Source organism: Schistocerca serialis, chromosome 8 (genome assembly GCF_023864345.2).
Source record: "Schistocerca serialis cubense isolate TAMUIC-IGC-003099 chromosome 8, iqSchSeri2.2, whole genome shotgun sequence".
NCBI classification, from domain to species: Eukaryota; Metazoa; Arthropoda; class Insecta; order Orthoptera; family Acrididae; genus Schistocerca; species Schistocerca serialis.
The window spans coordinates 425,527,171-425,551,427 of NC_064645.1; the positions used below are offsets into that span (position 1 = coordinate 425,527,171).

Genomic DNA, 24,257 nt, shown 5'->3' on the forward strand with positions numbered 1-24,257 from the left:
AGACTTGGGTCTACGGTTATGATGTTGAGAACAAGGTTCAATCTTCTCATGGGGTCGGGAAAGGTTCTCCAAGAGCAGAAAAGCTCGTCAGGTCAGGTCAAATATCAAAGCCATGCTGATAATTTTCTTTCACTTTGAATGATTAGTTAATCACAAATGACCAGACAAATGAAAGAAGATAAGGAGATTTATCGACGCTAACTCTTTCCTCACATCACTGACGATTGGAGGAGGGAAGTGGGGAAAAGATTGTGGTAGCACTAGACCCTCCGACACACTGCAAGTGTGGAGAGTAGGTGTGGGTAGTGTAAGCATTTTGCTAGCACTGTTTCTTAAAATGACTCCATGCTTGGTTACCTGCACTGAAGCGCCAAAGAAACTGGTATAGCCATGCGTATTGAAATACAGAGATATGCAGACAGGCAGAAGACGGCGCTGCGGTATAAGACAACAAGTGTCTGGCGCAGTTGTTAGATCGGTTACTGCTGCTACAATGACAGGTTATCAAGACTGAAGTGAGTTTGAACGTAATGTTATAGACAGCGCACGAGCAATTGGATACAACATCTCCGCGATAGCGACAAAGTGGGGGTTTACCCATACGACCATTTCACGAGTGTTCTGTGAATATCAGGAATCCAGCAAAACATCAAATCTTTGACATCGCTGCGGCCGGAAAAAGATCCTGCAAGAACTGGACCAACGACTGAGGAGAATCGGTCAACGTGAAAGAAGTGCAATCCTTCCGCAAGTTGCAGCAGATATCAGTGCTGTGCTATCAGCAAGTGTCAGTGTGCGAACCATTCATCGAAACATCATAGATATGGGCTTTCGGAGGCGAAGGCCCACTCGTGTACCCTTGATGACTGCACGACACAAAGCTTTACGCCTCGTCTGGGTCCAACACCGACAGTGGACTGTTGATGACTGGAAACATGTTGCCTGGTCGGAAGAGTTCCGTTTCACATTGTATCGAGCGGATGAACGTGTACGGGTATAGGGACACCCTCATGAATCGATGAACCCTGCATATCAGCAGGGGACTGTTCAAGCTGGTGGAGGCTCTGTAATGGTGTCAGAAGTGTGCAGCTGGAGTGATATGGGGCCCCAGATACGTCTAGATACGACTCTGACAGGTTAGACGTATGTAAGCACCCTATCTGTTCACTACAGTCATTCACGTCCATTGTGCATTCCGACGAAGTTGGGCAGTTTTGGCAGGACAATACGACACGTCCGAAACTACTACAGAGTGGCTCCAGGAAGACTCTTCGGCTGGCCGCCATACTCGCCAGACATGAACATTATTGAACATATCTGGGATGCCTTGCAACGTGCTGTTGAGAAGAGATTTCCAACCCTCGTACTTCTACGGATTTATGGACAGCCCTGCAGGATTGGTTCAAAAATGGTTCAAATGGCTCTGAGCGCTACGCGGCTTAACTTCTGAGGTCATCAGTCGCCTAGAGCTTAGAACTAATGAAACCTAACTAACCTAAGGATAGCAAACACATCCATGCCCGAAGCAGGATTCGAACCTGCGATCTTAGCGGTCGCTCGGCTCCAGACTGTAGCGTACAGAACCGCACGGCCACTTCGGCCGGCCCTGCAGGATTCATGGTGTCAATTCCCTCCAGCACTACTTCAGACATTAATAGAGTTCATGCCACATCGTGATGAGGCATCTCTCCGTGTTAGCGGGGCCCTGTATGACATTAGGCGGACATACCAGTTTCTTTGGCTCTTCTGGGTGTGAGTACAAGAACGTGAATATTACTGGAAGTTACTGTGTGGGGAGCTTCGGTTATTATCGTAATGTTTAAAAATTTGCGACCTCATTCGTATAGTTTCACAACATAATTACCGAATCGCCAAAAAAATTCTTAGCTAACGAAATAATGAAAAACTTTTACGCGATACGAGCGGCAGAACTACGTTCGATCGTTGGAAGAGCTGCTCAGGTCAGCAGTAGCTGTCATCGACAGATGGTAATTTGTGCCGGGGATTATACAAGGAAACTCTGGCTTGCGCCTGATTAAAGGACTGGTGGCACTGTCGCAATAACGCAGTCAAATGAAGATATTACGCCGTTCTTAGAGTAGACTTTAGCGAACCATTAACGTTTTTGTTAGGACGCCGTTAGAGCAGTGGGTCTACTAGCCCAAGAAAAAGCTGAACACTGAAAAAAAAATTAGAGCGATTTCACAAAACCGGTTACGTGCAGCGCATAGGCAAGATGGCAATTTGCGGGTTTCAGACAGACGATGCAAGAGATTAAAGAAAAGAAGAACAGGACCGTTTAGCGAAGGGCATCTGGAGATGCCTCCACGATATATGAGGGTAATACGACAATAAAGGACAAATCCTATTGCACTTACCTTTTTTTACCAATGGCCTTCAGACTCTCATCTATTCAGCGAGCTTCGCCATTTCAGATTCGAAGTGTTATGTAAAGTATGTTCTAGTTTGCTTAGAAAGTATATTTATTCAGAATGCATCCAGTAAAACAGTTTTGTATTGTTTGATGCTTCGACTACGTTCGTCACAAGCAGCAATAGCACTTTCAAAATACGCCCCTATTTCCGAGGCAGAACTCAAACTCGTGAGCTCCACGTTTCGATACATCGACGCTACCCTCAGACAATTTTCCCCTTTTCCCTCCTCCAGGCGACGCAGGTTATGATCACGTTTACTACTCCACGCATGGTTGAATCTCTTTGGCTGGAGTAGAACTGTCTTCAGTGGTGAGTCCAGCTTCCAATGAAGTCCCGATGATCAGCAAACATGTGTCTGGAAAAGTTCCGGCCAGCCGGTGTGGCCGAGCGGTTCTAGGCGCTATAAGTCTGGAACCGCTCGACCGCTACCGTCGCAGGTTCGAGTCCTGCCTCGGGCATGGATGTGTGTGATGTCCTTAGGTTAGTTAGGTTTAAGTAGTTCTAAGTTCTAGGGGACTGACGACCTCAGATGTTAGGTCCCATAGTGCTCAGAGCCATTTGAACCAATTTTTGAAAAGTTCCGGGCGGCGGTGGGGTATCAAGTTGACTGTGCCCGCCATACGGTCAAACGACCACGAGTGAGATATGGGATGCCATTTATTTTCATAATACGACCCGTTTGGTTGTCATCCGCGGCGTTCCTACAACACAACGGTACGTCGTCGATATTCTACGTCTCGTTTCGTTACTGTCATTGGCAAGCCATTTTGGGCGTATAATTCAGCAAGACAATGCCCTCCCGCAAACAGCGAGAGTTTGTACTGCTTGTCTTCCTGCTTACCAAACCCTACCCTGGCCAGCAAAGTCGCCGTATTTCTCCGCAACTGAGGACGTTTGGAGCATTATGGTCAGAGCCCTTCTACCATCTCGGTATTTGCCGATCTAACGCGGCAAAGGGGAAGAATTTTGCACGATGTCCGTCTCGAGGAGATCGAACAACTCTGTCCACCAATGCCAAGGCTTGCATGAGGGCCAGAGGTGGACCAACGCGTTACTGACTTGCACAAAAAAAGTGTTTGTATCAATTCCTAATGGACCAAACTGCTGAGGTTAAGTGTGGAGTTATCAGCAAATGTGCGCTTGTGTAATTGTGTTAAGGACAGTGTTAAGGCAGGCTGTTATGACGATTGCCGGACGGAGTGGCCGAGAGGTTCTAGGCGCTACAGTCTGGAACCGCGCGACCGCTACCGTCGCAGGTTCGAATCCTGCCTCGGGCATGAATTTGTGTGATGTCCTTACGTTAGTTAGGTTTAAGTAGTTCTAACTTCTAGGGGACTGATGACCTCAGCAGTTAAGTCCCATAGTCCTCAGAGCCATTTGAACCATTTTCGAAGCCACACAGTGGTTTGAGAAGCATTATTGTGAACTCACGTTGACGTCTCGGCGACCAAACTCGCCTGACGTAAATCCTAAAGAACCAATCTGTGTCGCTATCGGGCACTATTACCTTGTACGCAAATCAGCTTCCCGTTATTTTCGCAAATTACATGACCTTTGCGTAGACATCTGATGCCACATACCGCCACAAACCTACCAAAAAACTTCCGGATTTCTGATACGCAGCATCAGTGACGTATTTCGTTGCAGAAAGGGATAAACAAGCTATTAAGGAGGTGGACACACAAATGTAGAACATACATAATTGATATAACAGTCTGACTTAACACAGTCCATAAAAACAAGCTGTGCCTTCACACAATTACACTAGTGTACATTTGGTAATACATCCAACTTATTAGCTGAACTATTAAGTGTGGAGTTATCAGCAAATATGCATTACTGTAACTGTGCCAAAGCACAGCTTGTTTATATGGACTGTGTTAACTGGTACTGTTATGGCAATGTTATGTTCTACATTTGTATGTCTCACATATGACGGAAGTGTATGGTTTATCCACTGATGTACAATGTTTTTTTCCTTGAAGATTATTATGACAATCGAAACCGGTACAGAATAAACATAAAATTGTATAGCTGATGGCAGAAATATGCTTTTTCTAATTGAAAAGGTTTTCTTTTGCATCTGAATCGTTCTGCAGGGAGTTAGTGAAAGTGAAGAGAATGAGAGAGAGAGAGAGAGAGAGAGAGAGAGAGAGATTGTGTACTCACTCTTGAGCAGGGGCAGGTCGTTGATGAAGACGGCACCATCGTCCACGCTGGTGTTCTGGAACAGAAAGAAAAACCATTAATCCCGCTGTGCGGCTGCTAACGGCTTAATTCCCAGAGCAGGCGCCCTCTGACCCGTAGAGAGCGGGGGCCGAGGGGAGACTTTTCACGTCTTACAGGGTCCTGTAATAGCAGCCAGGCCCCGCGCTGCCGTCCAAATTAATCGTAATCGTCTTCTCTCCTCTCCTTAGAGAAACGCCGGCCGCGCAACATAAATTACGCACGCTTCGTGCCAGACAAGTAGGCCCTCCATTACCGTAATCATTGTTATTTACAGGGGCTACTCCACTTCCGGTGACCATTACAGGTAGTCTACGTGCGCACACCTCCCCAATTTGGTGGCCAGTTATTAAATTTCGCGGCAGAGAAAGCAGTAATCGCGACCACGTCTGTATCACTATGCGTGCTTCGCTGCGGGATGGAGCTAGAAGCCAGCTGGAGAACAGGACATGGTTTGCGAGGAGTCGCAGTAACCGTAATACTAGCCGCTTTGCTAGTCAGATTGTCCCTTAGTGGTCCAACTCTGTGGATCCTTTTCATGACGTACAAAATAAAACAAAAAAAAGCCCAAATGCTCTACAGGCCAGTCTGTTTGTAATAGGTTAAGGGGGGGGGGGGGGGGGGTAGGACGTCAGACGGGCCGACTTGGAGCAGGAGAGGCACCACAGGACGTTTTAATTTACACTGTCTATACTTTTACAAATAAATTCACAAAACTTTCTCAGCATGACCAGGAAGGATTCAGAATTCACACTCATAGCAGCGGAAGTTCGAAAACATAACGAAATGATTTTTTTACATGTAAAATTTCATATTTTTTCACTTACTAATGGCAGTATTTGTTGCTACAGGTACACTTTTCATCATAAGTAAGAGAGATTCTTCTATGAATTTTGCACAGCATACAAACCACACTTAAAGAGTTTTCCAAATCTATTAAAAACTGTGGTAAAAATTGAGGTAATTAAGTATAAAATTTGTGTTTTTCTGAACATGAAGTTTAAAATATAACAGTTCATTAGTTTTTTCATAAATTAAATAAATTCTAGAGTTTCATACACCTGGGAGTATGTTATGTACGCTGTGCAAAATTCATCGAAGATTCTCTGTAAGTTATGAAGAAAAGTGTACCTATAGCAAAAAATGCAGCCATTAGTGAGTGAAAAAATGATGAAATTTCACACGTAAAAAAATTTATTTTAATATGTTTTCGAACTTCCACTGCAATGAGTGTGAATCCTGAATCATTCCTGCTGATGCTGATAAAGTTTTATGAATTTATTTGTAAAAGTATTGACACTGGAAATTAAAATGTCCTGTGATGCCTCTCTTGCTCCAAGTCGGCCCCTTTGACGTCTTACCCCCCTTAAGGTTGAAACAGGTCTATTGGAAGTTTGTTATTTCCGTGCCGGTTTTGTCATCGCTGCTTGGCAGCGAGAAGCGCGGGATTTCTATCGTTAGAGTAGTTAGATAGCCGTCGAGCAGAAGACTCGTGGCAATTTAGAAGTAAAGTTATAAGTGCGCCTGCGTTTAAGTAACATGATTTATGTTTGAATATTGTGAAACGGAGGAGAAAGACTCGAGCAGTGATTTAGAATGAAATGAGATGTAATGAGAAAAGGATATGAAGAGGGCTGATGGTAACAATTTTTATTTAGTTGCATTGCAGTCGCGCGTATTTTGGAACCATTATTGAATGAGGCACCCATATAAGGAAACTTTAGGTTTTTCGCTAAATATTGAATAATTTTTACTGTACGATATCCTTCGTGTCATTTAATAATTATTTGTCTAACATTTGTGAGAGTAAGAGTTTAATATAAATGTTGCCCTTTGTCAATGTTAATGCGAGTTGTAACATGAATTTCATACAAGTAATAATACATCAGATAATTTAGAAACAGATTGTTACATAAATGTTTCACCTAACAGCATTGTCCACGTCCGCGATCTAAATCATTTTTCATTTAAAGTGTGTCTCATTCAGTGATGTGTATAAAATAGTTGGCGTCTTGTCTGAAGCATTGCACTAAACTCTCAGCAATTGTAGTTAGAAATTTGCAGCTGGCGCAAAGAGATCAGCAAGCACCGCGTTTCAAAGCAATTACGTTATGAGGTAAGGTAATTTCATTTCATGATCAGTTTTCTACGAAAATTATCAACGCACAGGAGCCATTTCATGAACAGCATTATTAGGCAGATGATTAACGCACAGCGACCACTTTGTTGAATTAAAGACATTAATAGTAAAGTTCAGGTTTTAACAGCTTGCACATTTTTAGAAAGATTATAAAACAGAACCAAATTATGTTGTGTTCTCGCAGGCAGATGTATTTGATTTCTCTCGCAGTAGGAATTGAACAGTCACCCAAAGCTAAACAGCAGCAAAGTTACAACCAACCTACAAAGCCATACGTGTTCAAAGCCAAACGAAAATAATTTATAAAAGAAACTTTCAAGGTCTGAAAAGCTTCAGAATAAAACGTTGTTTGATTTTGTTCATAGGTGTTTTTTAGCAGCTACAGAATGTTTCAACGAGGAAAAAAAGTCAATCGTCAACTGCCCAAGAAAACCTTTATATGGTTCACTTCACCGGCTGCTACGGTTGTCATCTTCAGAACTGAAATGTCTGCAATCATCGGTAAGCTAACGTCAAAATAAGAATCTGAGGCTGGTGTCCTACAAAGGATTGGCAAAAAATTAATAAATAAGTAAATAAATAAATAAAAAATTAAAATAAAAAATAAAATAAAAAATACTTATATAAAGAAAGCAGCCTAAAAACAAATGCACAAAGATATAACAGCAGAAGTAAAACAGATTTGTTAAAACACGTGTGAACTAGTTAAGCTTGAGAGCCACTACATACCTTTACTACACGATCAATAAAATTGTATTTGCATTCGAGAGAGCTAGGATGCTAATCCCTTACTTAGAACATTATCCATCTTAAGAACTAGAGGTATCATTGTGAAGAGAATCTTTGTAATGAATGTGTCATTTTTGCCAAGCGAGGCACCTTTCAGCCGTCTAAATTTCCAAACTGTTACTTTATTAGGCTACCAGTTTCGGCGATACATTATGCCTCTTCAGGCCCCGTGACCGACGTGTAAGAACATTCCAACCTCGGCTCCGGTCAAATCGACCGGCAGATGATGTTTGAAGTGATCGCTGTATCAAACAGAAATCTACAGACACCAGTCTTTGGATGCTGACCCCTATTTTGACCGGAACCGAGTTTGGAATGTTCCTACACGTCGGTCAGGTGGAGTGAAGATGGTGTAATATATCGCCGAAACCGGTAGCCCAATAAAATAACAGTTTGGGCATTAGAGGGTTGAAAGAGGTTCCATTTGACATTCCGATTCTACATTGAAGAGGCAAAGAAACTATTACACCAGCCTAATATTGTGTAGGGCCACCACGAGTAAGCAGAAGTGCCGCAACACGACTAATGTCGCAGTAGTGCTGGAGGGAACTGAGACTATCAATCCTGCAGAGCTGTCCATAAATCTGTAAGAGTACGAGGGACTGGAGATCTCTTCTGAACAGCACGTTACAAGGCATCCCAGAAATGCTCAATAATGTTCATGTATCGGGAGTTTGGTGGCCAGCGGAAGTGTTTAAACTCAGAAGAGTGTTCCTGGAGCAACTCTGTAGCAATTCTGATGTGTGAGGCGTCGCATTGTCCTGCTGGAATTGCCCAAGTCCGTCGGAATGCACAGTGGACATGAATGGATACAGGTGATCAGGCAGGATGCTTACGTATGTGTCACGTGTCAGACTAATTTCGAGACTTATCACGAGTCCCATATCACTCCAACTGCACACGCCCCATGCCATTACAAGGCTTCAACCAGCTAGAACAGTCCCCTGCTGACATACGGGGTCCATGGGTTCATCAGATTGTCTCCATACTCGTACACGTCCATCCGATCGACACAATTTCTAACGAGACTCGTCCGACCAGGCAACACGTTTCCAATTATCAACAGCCCAAAGTCAGTATTGACGCTCCCAGACTAGGCGTACAGCTTTGTGTCGTGCAGTCATCAAGGGCACACAAGTGGGCGTTCGGCTCCGAAAGCCCATATCGATGATGTTTCGGTGAATGATTCGCGCACTGACACTTGTTGATGGCCCAGCATTGAAATCTCCAGCAATTTGCAGAAGGGTTGTACTTCTGTCACATCGAACGATTCTCTTCAGTCGTCGTTGGTCCCGTTCTTGCAGAATCTTTTTTCGACCCCAGCGATGTGGGACACTTGATGTTTTACCATATTCCTGACATTCACAGTACACTCGTGAAATGGTTGTGGGGGAAAATACCCTCTTCATCGCTAACTCAGAGATACTGTGTCCTATCGCTCCTGCGCCGACTGTAACACAACGTTCAAACTCACTTAAATGTTGATAACCTGCCATCGTATCAGTAGTAACCGACATAACAACTGTGCCAGACACGTGTTGTCTTATGTAGGCGGTTCCGACCGCAGCGCCGTATTCTGCCTGCTTACGTATCTCTGTATTTGGATACGCATGCCTATACCAGTTTCTTTGTCGCTTCAGTGTATATTGGTTCTGTTATTACAGACTGAGGCGCGGTACACTAAAAAAGGCAACCGTCAATAAGCCAAAGGTTCACAGTTTTCTTTTGAGCCCATGTATAGGTGCCAGCCCGCTTTTTACATCCCGTCCAGTTCTGAAATAACTTACACACACTACAGAATTAAAGCAAAGCGGCTTCTAGCCTGACGAGTACACTGGACCACCTTAGCGATTATTAAAGAACGGAAGCAAGACAACAAAAAACGATAAGGCGCTTCAGCCCGACTACGACTCATTTTCCGCTAGGGAGCTTTGCGGTGCTTGTGACAGAAGAAACGCGCGCTTTCGGAGGTATGCGGAGGGGAACGGAGTGGCTCGGCGGACATCGGTATCAGTCACGGGCGCTTATGCTCGGTAATTGTCCGTCACGAGTGAGAGAGGCGCAAGAAGGGAAACCAGAGGCGGCGGAGGCGGAGGCAGTGGGGGCGACGGTGGCGGCGGGGGCGGCAGCGAGGCGTGCGGTCGCGTGCCGCCCATCTCACGGTCCGCCGAGCGTGGCGGGGGCGGTGGGGGCGGCGGGAGCGGCGCCGGCCCGTGACCGGTGGCACTCATTAGCCGGCGCCAGGCGAAGCTCACACCCGCAGGGTCACGCTACTCCCACCACCCAGAATCGGCCCACCTGCCAACCGCCTACCCCGTGGAGCGCGTAGTAGGTGCTCGCCGTAGCGTCGGCGGGTCTTCCTTCCCATTGAAACTTTCTTTCTGTTTGTATTCCGCTATCTTGCCCCTCCTTTGGTGCTTCCTCTATCTTTTGCTGATCTCTGTGTTCCTACTGCATTTATCATCTTTAATACTTCCTACCGGATTGCATTTTCTCGCTCGCAATAACACCGAGAAATCTAGAGAAATATAGGAATGCGTGGTGTCTGTTCTCTCGGACATGTCCGAAAGAATAGACAGCACGCAGAATCCGCAGCTGTGAAACGTTATATGTAAATTGAAGCTGGAGCACTGCTGTCAGCTGCAGCCGGACATTCAGCGGAATCTTCGGCAACTAGCGAAAATGTGTACCGGACCGGGACTCGAACCCGGGATCTCCTGCTTACTAGGCAAGTGCGTAACCACTGCGCTATCCGGACACAGCGGTATTGCACCTGTACGGACTATCTGGCACGCCACACGGCCGATCCAGGCTAGAGAGCCTATATAGAGGGAGAGAGTGGCCAATGGTGATAGCGTCGCTGATTGGCTGAGAGCCGAGGACGCCATGTTTTTACCAAACTGACGCTGCCTTGATACGAGTATAAATAGATACTGTACAACTGGTTCTCTTCAACGCTTCGAACGCCAATTACATTGTACAATCATGTACAGGTTGTAATCGGTAGGTATTGAAGGACATTTGCATGTTCTCTGTCGATTCTATTTACGTAAATTACCTTACAGTCACTCTGTTACTCGGATCTATGACGATACTTTTTGAACTTTACAGTAATTTTAGAGGCAACATTTTTATTTAAAGTGATTTACTGAGTGTCACTAATAATATGAATTACAAAATCATTAAGGACAGTCAAGAGGAATGCATTGTTGCTCCGCTGTTGAGTGCAAAAACCGAAGTGAAGACGGATGTATGATGCTCGTTGTAATCCGAAGGTCGTGAGCTAGAATCCTGCTCAATCCAGGTTTTCTTTAAACGTTAGTTTCTAGACTTTTAATGGTTCTTGAGTGACACGATGTTTTTTAACATGTATACGGAACCCTAAGTCTGCGTACTTCTGACTGGCGACTCGCACTTGGCTCTGTAGTCTTGGCTATTCACATTCCTGTAAATTATAATTATCGTGTGGATATTCAGTTACCTATTTTGAATTACTTTCTGCTGTTTCAGTAGAGTACCCTAGTATTGATATTTTTCCCATTTTCTGTGGTACAGAGTTCCTAAAAGTGTGTACAGAATGACGTGTTTTGCCAGCATAAGAAAATGCTATAAGATCGACACGCATTTAAAATGTATTATGTTGGGTCGGAAAGAGACAAGAGTTTACCAATTTCAGCAATGAATATCGCCACGGAAAAGTCTGAAATAGCATCATGTACTCTGACATACATTAAGTGAATCTTCTTTTTCTTATTAATCAGTTGTCAATGTTTATATAGCATCATAAAATACAGGTGCTGAAATTCGGCAGACATACACACTGCTTCACGATACTTCCATTTGTTCACAAATTTGTTAGGTCTATATAAACATAGACGAATGGCATTTGTTTTAATAATGTTCCGAGTATTAAGCTAGAAGATCTGCTTTGGTCTCATGTGTCAAACACATGCCTTAATTAACTCGTGAAGTGGCTAGCTTTCTGCTTGCGTTGCAACCTAATTGCGCGTCCCGCGCACAATCTGGTAAAAACATGGCGGCCACGGGCCGATTGGCCACTCTCTCCCTATATAGGCTCTCTAATCCACCGAGCCCCACCTATACGCAGTCCCTGTCCATTATACTCCCATTCGCTACCCAGAGATTCCCACAGGAGGTCGGCCGTATCTGTGGATTCGCACTGAAGAAGGTGACTCCATTGCCCAGCTAGGCTCGTGAATTATATTGTAACCCTAGCTGGGCAATAGATCCAGCTTCTGCAGTGCAAATTCACATATAGCCTACCTCAGACCTCCTGTGGGAATCTCTGAGTAGCGAATGGGAGTATAATGGACAGGGACTGCGGATAGGTGCCTCTCGGTGGAAGTGTCGATCGGCCGTGTGGCGTGCCAGATAGTCCGTGCAGTTGCGATAACGCTGTGTCCGGATGGCGCAGTGGTTATCGCACTTGTCTAGTAAGCAGGAGATCCCGGGTTAGAGTCTCGCTCCATTACACATATTCGCTCGTCGCCGCTGATTCCGCTTTACGTCCCGCTGTAGCTGACAGCAGTGATCTCCCTTCGATTTACATATGAAGTTAGACAACTACTCAAAAATAGCGAAGCACACCGAAGACACGGTAGGATGTCAGCGTAACTTTGCACTCACACACAACGTCGACGGACTATATAATGCTTAAATAGTGGCATCAACTACGTTAAAGTTCAGTAACAAAATATGTAACCGCTGAAACCTGATGCAAAAATGGTGACTAGAATTAAAGCTGTGGCGCGTTCCGCAATGAAGTAGTGCCCTTCATGAACACCTTGGGACGTATGTAAATTTATAGTGTTGATCAAAGCGATATCCGGAAAGAGCTTCACTCTTAGTGAACTCTGCATTTCGAGAGAGAGAGAGAGAGAGAGAGAGAGAGAGAGAGAGAGAGAGAGAGAGAGAGAGGGAGAGAGAGAGGGGAGGGGGGGTCGGCAGTATCAGAATGTGTGATGCGGAGTGACCGTGCAACAGTTCACTCACGCGCCATCCAACGCGTTACGTCTGCAAGAGGACAGACGTTGTCAGAAGAAGCTAGTTACTTACCAGGAGCCGACTTTTCGGTTTGGAATTCACATGCTGAAACCACAAAATCTTGTTGAAGTAACCCCGAAGTCCGGCCGAATTACCAAACAAATCTCATGTACAGTGAAGGAGTCTCTTCTTCTAGTTGATTCGTTCGACACACATCGTGGTAGAATTCATATCGATGCTACCCGACCTCAAGACATGATATATGCAGTCAAGGCCAACCCTGCTGGATGGACACTTTAATTTCAGCCACATTACATGGCATTTTTCGACAGTTCAAGAAGGAGTTATAGCAGATTGAAGGTCATTATCCTTTACGAATGTCCGCCCCGATACCTGAATGGTCATCGTGGAAGACTGCCGTCCTAAGGCGCCCGGGCTCGATTCCCGGCTGGGTCGGGGATTTCCTCCGCTCAGGGACTGGATGTTCTGTTGTCTTCATAATCATTTCATCCCCATCCAGCGCGCAGGTCGCCTAATGTGGCGTCGAATGTAATAGGACCTGCACCAACGCGGCCGGACCTGCCCTGTAAGGGGTCTCCCGCCAATGGCACCAAACGCTAATTTCCATTTCCCTTTACGAATATAAGCTTACTGAATCGTCTAGCGATTCATTTTCCATTGGTGATAGAGTTATGTATATTCTACAAAATTAGTCTTCTTCTACGGTCTCCTCGGTCTTCGTTTGATACTCCTGGTATAACGACTTCAGATCAGAGAAGTTCAAAACATCACTCGAACTTATTTTGGAGTTCATGGAGCGTGCCTAATGTCATGATGAACTTTGTTTCCGACACTCTATACTCTGTGGACATGTTCATCCTCATAACTTTTTGCCAAGAGCTGCTAACAAAACACTTTTCCGAACTTTGTTCAAACGTGCATGATTGTAAAACGCTGTGTCATTCACAATGGCGAATACTGTGTGGTTATTTCTAATCTACATATAGAACTCCTGCACGTAAATCAAAAGTTTTTGCAACTGCTATTGCAATTTTCCCTAACTTCCTCATTAATACGATAAAGGGCAAGAGAGTGCTCATGACGGAGTGTTCAGTTTTCGACAGAGTACGAATTAAGAGATTAAACAAAGGCTAGAAACATACGCAAAAATAACTGTCCGGCTCAAAAATGGTTCAAATGGCTCTGAGCACTATGGGACTTAACAGCTGAGGTCATCAGTCCCCTAGAACGTAGAACTACTTAAACCTAACTAACTTAAGGACATCACACACATCCATGCCCGAGGCAGGATTCGAACCTGCGACCGTAGCGGTTGCGCGGCTGCAGACTGAAGCGCCAAGAACAGCTCGGCCACACCGGCCGGCAACTGTTCGGAAAGGTAAGGATGGAGACTACTGAAAGTGAAAAGCCGGAGGAGTGGGTTTGTCAAAATGAGATACCACAGGAAAGCGTTTTTGCTAAACATGAACAGGCACAGTAAGTGGATAAAATACCGCCTGTACAGGTGAAGGCAAGAAGTAGCAAGAGTCAGCTGGACGAGGGAGAGCTGAAACCCAACCAGAGAGAAAATATACCGCACTTTTGAGATCATAGGCGGTTGCGAAAAGGATTTCGACGGCATTACGTTCCGAAAGGCACTGACTGATTTGGACCAGATCCGAAGGCTTCCGCAGAGAGCGGAGTGGGGGGAGATCATTTAAATAAATACACCTCTACCAAGCGGCCGAACCGCGCTGCGGACCAGAATCGCTGCTCGCGACTGTGTCATTATCTCTCATTGAGGCGGCCGTCGCAGAAACAAAAAAACCGAAAATTCACCGAGTTCCGGCGGCGAAACGCCGTGCGGTGACTCTCGCGGCAGAGGCGGACGGGCTCAAAAAGACGAAAAATAAAACGGGGTTTAACGATCGGACTGGGATCGGGAGACGGGCCCGGATTTCGGCCGACAGCGGCTGACGGCCGGATAACTCGCCACCTTGCGGTTTGTGCCGCACGTGACGTGACGAGCTGCCGACCGCAAGCGCGCGCTGTCCGAGGACCACCGGGCTATGGCGGGCGCCATGGGACTGCTGCAGCGCGGGGAAAACTCCCACCTCCTGCTGCCGAAGCAGCGTAGGCTGACTCCTAAATGAAGCGAATGTCGGTAGTTTCGACGTGAGGAACCATACTCCATTTCGTCTCCAACAGGCGTCACTGATGCGGTGAGCGGTCTACAGACGGACACGCTGCAGGGAAGAGATTGTGTATCACTTAAGGGTCTGTGAGCAGGGAGCCTTCCCTAGCACAGGTTCGCACCCATGTTCAGAATTCCCAACGAGCATTTCGTTCAGCCTTAGAGAGAAACGGATGTGAAATACACTGGCTGTTCGAGTGAAGCATCCAGAAGACGTGATCGGATGTCAGCACAACCTCCTATAGATATACATCATTGGTGGTTAAATTATTAGACTTGCAATTCTCTGTGACAGACAGAACGACTGCCAGAGCGCGTTTGTGTTACTCGTGTTGCCGGGTATGTTACGGTATAGAAGAAGCCTGAACGAGTCAGATTGTAAGTAGGCTGTTTAGGTGTAAGTAGGCTGTTTAGGTTTTTTATTTGGTAACATCACATACCGCTCTGTATGAAAATCACCGACTGTGCTGTGTGCAGTCTACGGCAGGTTGGCATTGTTGGAATATTTGCCATTGTAGTGTTGGCAGTTGGGTGTGACCAGCGCGTAGCGTTGCGCAGTTGGAGGTGAGCCGCCAGCAGTAGTGGATGTGGGGAGAGAGATGGCAGAATTTTAAGAGCGGACGATCTGGACTTGTGTCCGCCAGAAAGAGTAAATTTGTAATACTGGATATCATGAACTGAGATTATATATATATATATATATATATATATATATATATATATATATATATATATATATGTGTGTGTGTGTGTGTGTGTGTGTGTGTGTGTGTGTGTGTGTATGTATATACATATGTATATATATATATTATGACTTTTGAACACTATTAAGGTAAATATATTGTTTGTTCTCTATCAAAATCTTTCATTTGCTAACTATGCCTGTCAGTAGTTAGTGCCTTCAGTAGTTAGAATCTTTTATTTAGCTGGCAGTAGTGGCGCTCGCTGTATTGCAGTAGTTCGAATAACGAAGATTTTTGTGAGGTAAGTGATTCGTGAAAGGTATAAGTTAATGTTAGTCAGGACCATTCTTTTGTAGGGATTATTGAAAGTCAGATTGCGTTGCGCAAAAAAATATTGTGTGTCAGTTTACTATTGATCAGAATAAGTAAAGAGAGAAATGGCTATGCACGTTCAGTTTTGCTCAGCTGTTTGAAATCAAATGACGTAAGAGGTTTACCAGCACAGTAATTCATTAATTTTTCGAAGGGGAGGTTTCAAGATATTAAGTAATCACTGTGGATGACATGGAGACGTTACGTACTCGTGTAAGACAGCCTTATCAGCACCTGACACTCTGAAAGGGGTCCCATTATAGCTCTCCATTTGGTCAGCTGGTCGAATCGTGCAATTTTCTGATTTCTGGAGAATTTCGGTGTGACAATGGTACATAAAAAGATAGGAGACGAGAATTGGCAGAAGTAAAGCTGTGAGGACGGGGCGTCAGTCGTGCTTGGGTAGCTCAGTTGGTAGAGCAATTGCCTACGAAAGGCAAAGGTCCTGAGTTCGAGTCTCGGTCCGGCACACGGTTTTAATCTGCCAGGAAGTTTCATATCAGCGCACACACCGCTGCAGAGTGAAAATCTCATTCTGGAAACATCCTCCAGGCTGTGGCTAAGCCATGTTTCCGCAATATCCTTTCTTTCAGGAGTGTTAGTTCTGCAAGTTTCGCAGGAGAGCTTCTGTAAAGTTTGGAAGGTAGGAGACGAGATACTGGCAGAAGTGAAGCTGTGAGGACGTGGCGTGAGTCCTGCTTGGGTAGCTCAGATGGTAGAGTACTTGCCCGCGAAAGGCAAAGGTCCCGAGTTCGAGTCTCGGTCCAGCACACAGTTTTAATATGCCAGGAAGTTTCAATGGTACATAAATTAAATGGTGGACAGGGTGGGCAGCAATCTGTGTTTGTTTGTTGATAGTGCTGTGGTAAATGTAAATGTCGCGTGACTAGCGCCTCCCGTCGGGTAGACCGTTCGCCGGGTGCAAGTCTTTCGATTTGACGCCACTTCTGCGACTTGCGCGTCAATGGGGATGATGAAATGATGATGATTAGGACAACACAACACCCAGTCCCTGAGCGGAGAAAATCTCCGACCCAGCCGGGAATCGAACCCGGGCCCTTAGGATTGACATTCTGTCGCGCTGACGACTTTTTTTTTTTTAATCTCATTTTGTTCGTTTTTGTTCATTGTATCTGCTCTCGGCGGAGGTCGAAAGACACCCGTTTCCGTTCATTGTTGATCCATTAACTCAGATTTTTTTTTTATTTTTTTTTTTTATTACAGAGGGCAGCTTTCCCTCTGACCGAACACGCTGAGATACCGTGCCGGCATCACTCAGCTACCGGGGGCGGACAGTGCTGTGGTGTAAGGCAAGATATCGAAACTGAGTGACTGTTAGAAGATACAAGACGACTTAGACAAAATTTGTACTTGGTATGACGAATGACAGCTAGCTCTTAACGTGGAAGCATGTAAGTTAATGCGGATAAGTAGGCCGTTAACACCACAACGTAAACAATTTTCTTTGGAGTGGTGCTACGAATGGGAAGCATAGACTCCCGGTGAATGTCGCCCACCGTTCGGACACAGTATTAGTAGTGTCCTGCTTAACACAGTGAAGTCGTTTAAATATCTGCGCGTAATGAAGTGGAACGAACATGTGAGAACTGTGGTACAGAAGACGAATGGCCGACTTCGGTTTATTGGGAGAATTTTAGGAAAGTGTGGTTCACATGTAAAGGAGACCGCGTATAGGACGCTGGTGCGACCTATTCTTGAGTACTGCTCTAGAGTTTGGGATCCGTACCAGGTGGGATTGAGGGAGGACATCGAGGCAGTTCAGAGGCGGGTTGCTAGATTTGTTACCCGCAGGTTCGAACAACAGGGAAGCGTTACGGAGATGTTTCCGGAACTCAAATGGGAATGGAGGGTAGACTATGTTCTTATCGTGGAACACTATTCAGAATATTTAGAGAAACGGCATTTGAAGCTGACTGGCGTACGAATCTATTGCTGACGGCATACACTGAGCGTAAGAACCACGAAGATATAGGAGAAATTAGGGCTTATACAGAGCCATACAGACAGTCTTATTTCCCTCGCTGTATTTGCGAGTGGAACAGGGGAAGGAATGGAAAATGGAAATGAGCGTTTGGCGTCATTAGCCGGGAGGCCCCTGCGTGGCAGGTCCGGCCGCCTTGGTGCAGGTATTATTACATTCGACGTCACATTGGGCGACCTGCGCGCCGGATGGGGATGAAATGATGATGAAGACAACACAACACCCAGTCACTGAGCGGAGGAAATCCCCGACCAAGCCGGGAATCGAACCCGGGCCCGTACGACGGCAATCCGTCACACTGACCACTCAGCTATCGGGGCGGACGGGGGAGGGAATGACTTGCAGTGATACATGGCACTCTCCACCACACACAGTACTGTAGCTTGCGGAGTATCTATGTAAATGACGGCAGACATACTCGTCGAAGATCTGCTCGAATACGCCTGATCGCCGCAAAGCAGCATCTCCGTATTGTACCGCAGGCACAAGCACCAGGAAAGCATCCTCGTCAAAGTTTTGGTCGGCCAAGTCCGATCGCCACAAAGGAGACCCACTGTGTCGTTCACCAAGCACCTCTATTCCTGTCACCAGAGAACAAGCAGTGGACCCCCTCAACATTCTGTATACTTCCGCAGCATTGCTATGCGTACGCTACTGTGAACTCCACAACATAAACAGTTTTCTTTGGTGCTACGACCGAGGAGCACAGAGTGCCGATGAATGGCGTCGCACCGTGTTCACCCATGAATCGCGGTTCTTCACTATCCTGCATCGTTAAGGAAGAACTTGTAGTATCTCTAGACGGGATCAGAGGGCAAAGCAAAATTGGTAACATAATTTTTGGCGGGACTCCACGCTGAAAAGCTTCATCTGGAGACATAAAAAAATTCTTTTTTTAATATTAAATCTTTAATCCGCTTAATTCTTGTAAATTGATGGAACACTGTTGACAGATGAAGACTATGCTGCCACACAAAATTAACTGTTTTTTGTTCTTTTTTTTTAATCTGCTTATACGAAAGCTAACGTGGAGACTACTCCACTTGCGAGGCGTGCTGTTCACGGCGGGAAGCGGGAACTGCGAAGAACAGGGGGAGGAGTGTATAATAGGGGCGACAAACATTCTCAAAAAGCGATTCGGCGCGCTGCCATCCTGACAAACTCGTATTACATTTCAATGGAGCTCGCGGGATGTGATGAATATAATATTGGCCGTAGCGGTGAATGTGGGACACTGCGTGCCCAGCATTAGTGGGGAGGGTGTGACGTCGCCTTACAAAGGGCCCCGCCACTCCAGGGGTGTGATGACAGCTCCGTTTATTATCGCGGTTTGTTATTAGCGGCAGGGGGAGGCGGCCCGGCCACAATGCACGCGACACTCGACAGAAGGGAAAAGAAACAGGCCGCTCCCCGGGACTTCCCCCTTCTGGCGGGGCAGCTGGGCGGCCGCGCTGCTACAGTGCTACCTACCTACCCACCTACCCAGGAGTGACGGCTTAACGGTGACGTCTGCGGCTGCCGCGTGTTTTGAGATGGCTACTTAGCTGCTGCCTCCCGAACAGATGCAAAATCCGGCAGCCCCTTTCTTTTGTGAGTGCTTCCGCAGAGCGTTGTGTTTCACTCAACAGAGAAACACGAGCGGATCTTGCACTGGCGACTGTTTCATTGAAATCGTCGTTGGGATTGGCACGCATGAAAGGCCGGGTAGGTGCGCGTCGAAGGTGTTCAAGGAAGGTGCGACGCCTACTTTGTGTTCGTACGCTACACATCTGCGCTCTATATCTTATTAAAAAGTGACGAATTATTTCTAAAAACACATTGCATAAGACCACGGACAGGAAAAATTGTTTTATTTTGTGGCCCAATTCACTATTATTTTTTGTCAATTTTTTTGTCACTATGCTCTTATAGTTTTTCCAAACTCGGCGTTGTTTTTGCCAAATTAGAGGTTGTTTTTGTCAAATTATTTTTGACAAATTTTGTGGTGCTCTTGCCAAGTTTTTGTTATAATTTTTTGCGAATTTGGTATTGTTTTTGACAAATTGAGTCTTGGTTTATCGGCCATATTTAGTGTTGTCTTTGCCAAATCCGTGTTTTTTCGTCAAATCAGTGTTTTTGTCAAATCAGTGTTTTTTGCTAAATTCAGTGTTGTTTTGCCATATTCAGTGTTTTTATCGCCAATTACGGTGATATTTTTGACGTCACGTCAACGTTTGTTGTGTGGGGAGTGAACTGTTGTTTTAAGATTATAAACGAACTTTATCGTTGAGGGGAGAGGAAGTAAAATTTCAGTTTCAACATTTAATAACTCTCGGTTACAAATATTAGTAAACAGCCGTCCTCAGACATATAACATTTTTGTACAGCCAAATATAATTTTCGTGATATCTCGCAAAAATCTCCCATTTTGCGTTATTAGTAGCATTATCGTTTTCCCGAATTTCAGCTGCCCCTGCACATATTCAATACCTTTTTTATCCACGTGACATACTGAGGACGGTCATATAAATGCTGTAGAAGTCTAGTATACAGAGTGATTTCGCTAAATAGGTACCACACTACAGGAAATGATCCCTGAACGAATAAGGCGCAAAAAAGGCCATATGGCCACACGGCCCGGAATACTTTATAAACGAGGTGGCCCAATTTGTAGGTGGAGATAAGAGGTCTTTAATAGTGTATGTCTCAATGATTGAAAGCACATATGTGAATATACACTCCTGGAAATGGAAAAAAGAACACATTGACACCGGTGTGTCAGACCCACCATACTTGCTCCGGACACTGCGAGAGGGCTGTACAAGCAATGATCACACGCACAGCACAGCGGACACACCAGGAACCGCGGTGTTGGCCGTCGAATGGCGCTAGCTGCGCAGCATTTGTGCACCGCCGCCGTCAGTGTCAGCCAGATTGCCGTGGCATACGGAGCTCCATCGCAGTCTTTAACACTGGTAGCATGCCGCGACAGCGTGGACGTGAACCGTATGTGCAGTTGACGGACTTTGAGCGAGGGCGTATAGTGGGCATGCGGGAGGCCGGGTGGACGTACCGCCGAATTGCTCAACACGTGGGGCGTGAGGTCTCCACAGTACATCGATGTTGTCGCCAGTGGTCGGCGGAAGGTGCACGTGCCCGTCGACCTGGGACCGGACCGCAGCGACGCACGGATGCACGCCAAGACCGTAGGATCCTACATAGTGCCGTAGGGGACCGCATCGCCACTTCCCAGCAAATTAGGGACACTGTTGCTCCAGGGGTATCGGCGAGGACCATTCGCAACCGTCTCCATGAAGATGGGCTACGGTCCCGCACACCGTTAGGCCGTCTTCCGCTCACGCCCCAACATCGTGCAGCCCGCCTCCAGTGGTGTCGCGACAGGCGTGAATGGAGGGACGAATGGAGACGTGTCGTCTTCAGCGATGAGAGTCGCTTCTGCCTTGGTGCCAATGATGGTCGTATGCGTGTTTGGCGCCGTGCAGGTGAGCGCCACAATCAGGACTGCATACGACCGAGGCACACAGGGCCAACACCCGGCATCATAGGGTGGGGAGCGATCTCCTACACTGGCCGTACGCCACTGGTGATCGTCGAGGGGACACTGAATAGTGCACGGTACATCCAAACCGTCATCGAACCCATCGTTTTACCATTCCTAGACCGGCAAGGGAACTTGCTGTTCCAACAGGACAATGCACGTCCGCATGTATCCCGTGCCACCCAACGTGCTCTAGAAGGTGTAAGTCAACTACCCTGGCCAGCAAGATCTCCGGATCTGTCCCCCATTGAGCATGTTTGGGACTGGATGAAGCGTCGTCTCACGCGGTCTGCACGTCCAGCACGAACGCTGGTCCAACTGAGGCGCCAGGTGGAAATGGCATGGCAAGCCGTTCCACAGGACTACATCCAGCATCTCTACGATCGTCTCCATGGGAGAATAGCAGCCTGCATTGCTGCGAAAGGTGGATATACACTGTACTAGTGCCGACATTGTGCATGTTCTGTTGCCTGTGTCTATGTGCCTGTGGTTGTGTCAGTGTGATCATGTGATGTATCTGACCCCAGGAATGTGTCAATAAAGTTTCCCCTTCCTGGGACAATGAATTCACGGTGTTCTTATTTCAATTTCCAGAGTGTACGAGGTAAATGGGCGTTTGATATCTGTACTAGTGTGTTAGTTCCACACGTCAGGAGGCAGTGAGACGGAGCAATGGCACGTCCTCCAGCTTGGGAGGTAGGGCCACCTGCAGAAAGTGGAGATATGCGTCGCCTGTGAGCAGTTGTAGAAGGATCCCTAGAGGCGACCGTCAACAATCCCCGCCCACACACTGAGGCTCAACCGGTGCTGATGGTTCGCTAGCATCACACCGTGGGGATTATTCGTAGCTGTGGGGTGCTGTGATGGTTGACTGTACTGTCTCTCGTTAAGGTAGCCTCATCTGTGAATAGAGTGAGTGCCAGAAATTTCAGAACTGTAGTGGCCTTTGGGGCGATCCAGCGATAAAACCGTGGTATTCAGGTCTGTACGCGTTGTCAGTGATACAAACAGTGACAGTTGTCCTGGAGACAGTTCAACACGGTCGTCTGAATTAACCCATGGTGGTGGTCCATCGACCTTATGCTGACATCGGGATCACTAATACCCCATTTAGCAAAGTCGCTATGTATATCTCGCGCTAAGACAATGACTGGATAGAATCGCTTGAAGCTTTGTTCAACATGTAGTGCCACTGCGTTTTTTGAGACGCGATGCGTACGCGTGCGCTGGTGTATGTGTGTAAGCTCGCGCGAGTGCGGAGGGGAGATGTAAGGGGGAAGAGAGGAGCATTACTTTACTGACACGTTTGATGCGGTGCGCCACGATTTCCTATCTTGCGCCAGTCTGTTCACTGACAACAGTGCTTACAACCAACATTCTCGACTACTTGTTCTACGTATTCCAATTTGTATCTTCATCTACAATTTTTGTACCTATTTCAAGATTTTAAACATGGCTGCAACAGCAACTGTTGAAATTCTTCACGGTAAAGGATGACAGCCAAAAACAGTTGCAGGATAAAAATTTATTACAATTCTTGACCAAGGTTTCGGTACATATAAATATACCTTCATCAGGAGTAAAAAATCCTGAACAGGAAGACACTTTCATTAGAAAAGCCTTAGCATCTGAAGTGAGAAACACAAAAGCTTAAGTAATAGTGAAATTACCAGAGTAATTTAGGCATAAAATCTTTAGTTACTTACTAAAATTACATCATGCAATGGAGATTAATAAAACAATTGTGCCAAAGGCGACGTCAATAATTAAGACAATTTCTCCATTTGTACAACATGACTATAGGCACAGGGTCAAAGCGAACAGTTTAGCACCATTACTTCGCCTATGAACTATCGAGACAAGAGTGTGAAAGCACTAGGGCAGATGGTTTCGCCGAGAGAGGGCACTTGTATGTGCCAGACACTCACGCATATTAAAATCCATGAATACATACATAAGCGCATCAAAAATTATTAAAAGTTGTGTTGCTTCATGAAGCTAATAAAGGTTACAAACTGGACTTGCTGGAAGAATTAGAGATTTTCAAGCATCTGTCTCTAAAAGATGGTTTTGTTCTTAATGAACAGGTGCAGCTTAGAAACAAAATTTTTTTAGATAGTTTCAAACCCCTCCTTGCCTTAATATAATATAGTCTGGCTGACTAGAAGTTAGTTTTCTTGCTTGTTGATGCTGATGAAATGCGCTTTTCTTGTCTTGTTGGGATTTTACGTATCTATTTTTGATGTTTGTTGTTTGTGATTTTCGATGTGTATGTGTGGTTAATCGACTAGTATGTTTTTATTCACAACGACATATGGTTTCGTTTTAATATAACATTTTGGTTGTTTTCGCTAGTATGTATTTCACCGCCTACTTTACGCGAGATTCTCGCGCATTACACTAGTGCCCTCTCTCGTTAGATGTTCCATAGCGCAAGCTTTATCTGTTTGACACTAGGACACAGGTAAATTGTTTCTATATTTTATATTTTACATAAATGTTTTTAAATGGTCTGATATGTTTTACTTATTAAGACAGAAAGTTTGAATTAACACAACTTTTAATAATTTTTGATGCGCTTATGTATGTATTCATGGATTTTAATATGCGTGAGTGTCTGGCACATACAAGTGCCCTCTCTCGGCGAAACCATCTGCCCTAGTGCTTTCACACTCTTGTCTCGATAGTTCACAGGCGAAGTAATGGTGCTAAACTGTTCGCTTTGACCCTGTGCCTATAGTCATGTTGTACAAATGGAGAAGATGTCTTAATTATTGACGACGCCTTTGGCACAATTGTTTTATTAATCTCCATTGGATGATGTAATTTTAGTAAGTAACTAAAGATTTTATACCTGTATTACTCTGGTAATTT

At 45.6% G+C, this 24,257-nt stretch overlaps 1 protein-coding gene and 1 non-coding gene across 2 annotated transcripts in view; both read right to left on the bottom strand.

Moving 5' to 3' along the window:
* Positions 1 to 24,257, bottom strand: part of LOC126417048 (transcription factor AP-2-beta) — a 354,829-nt gene that overhangs the window by 202,258 nt on the left and 128,314 nt on the right. The window contains exon 4 of the mRNA XM_050084939.1: positions 4,605 to 4,659. Within this exon, the coding sequence (XP_049940896.1) occupies positions 4,605 to 4,659 (55 nt within the window). The remainder of the gene's footprint in view (positions 1 to 4,604; positions 4,660 to 24,257) is intronic.
* On the bottom strand, positions 10,276 to 10,348 carry Trnat-agu (transfer RNA threonine (anticodon AGU)). The gene has a single exon. It is a non-coding gene; the product is annotated as a tRNA-Thr (tRNA).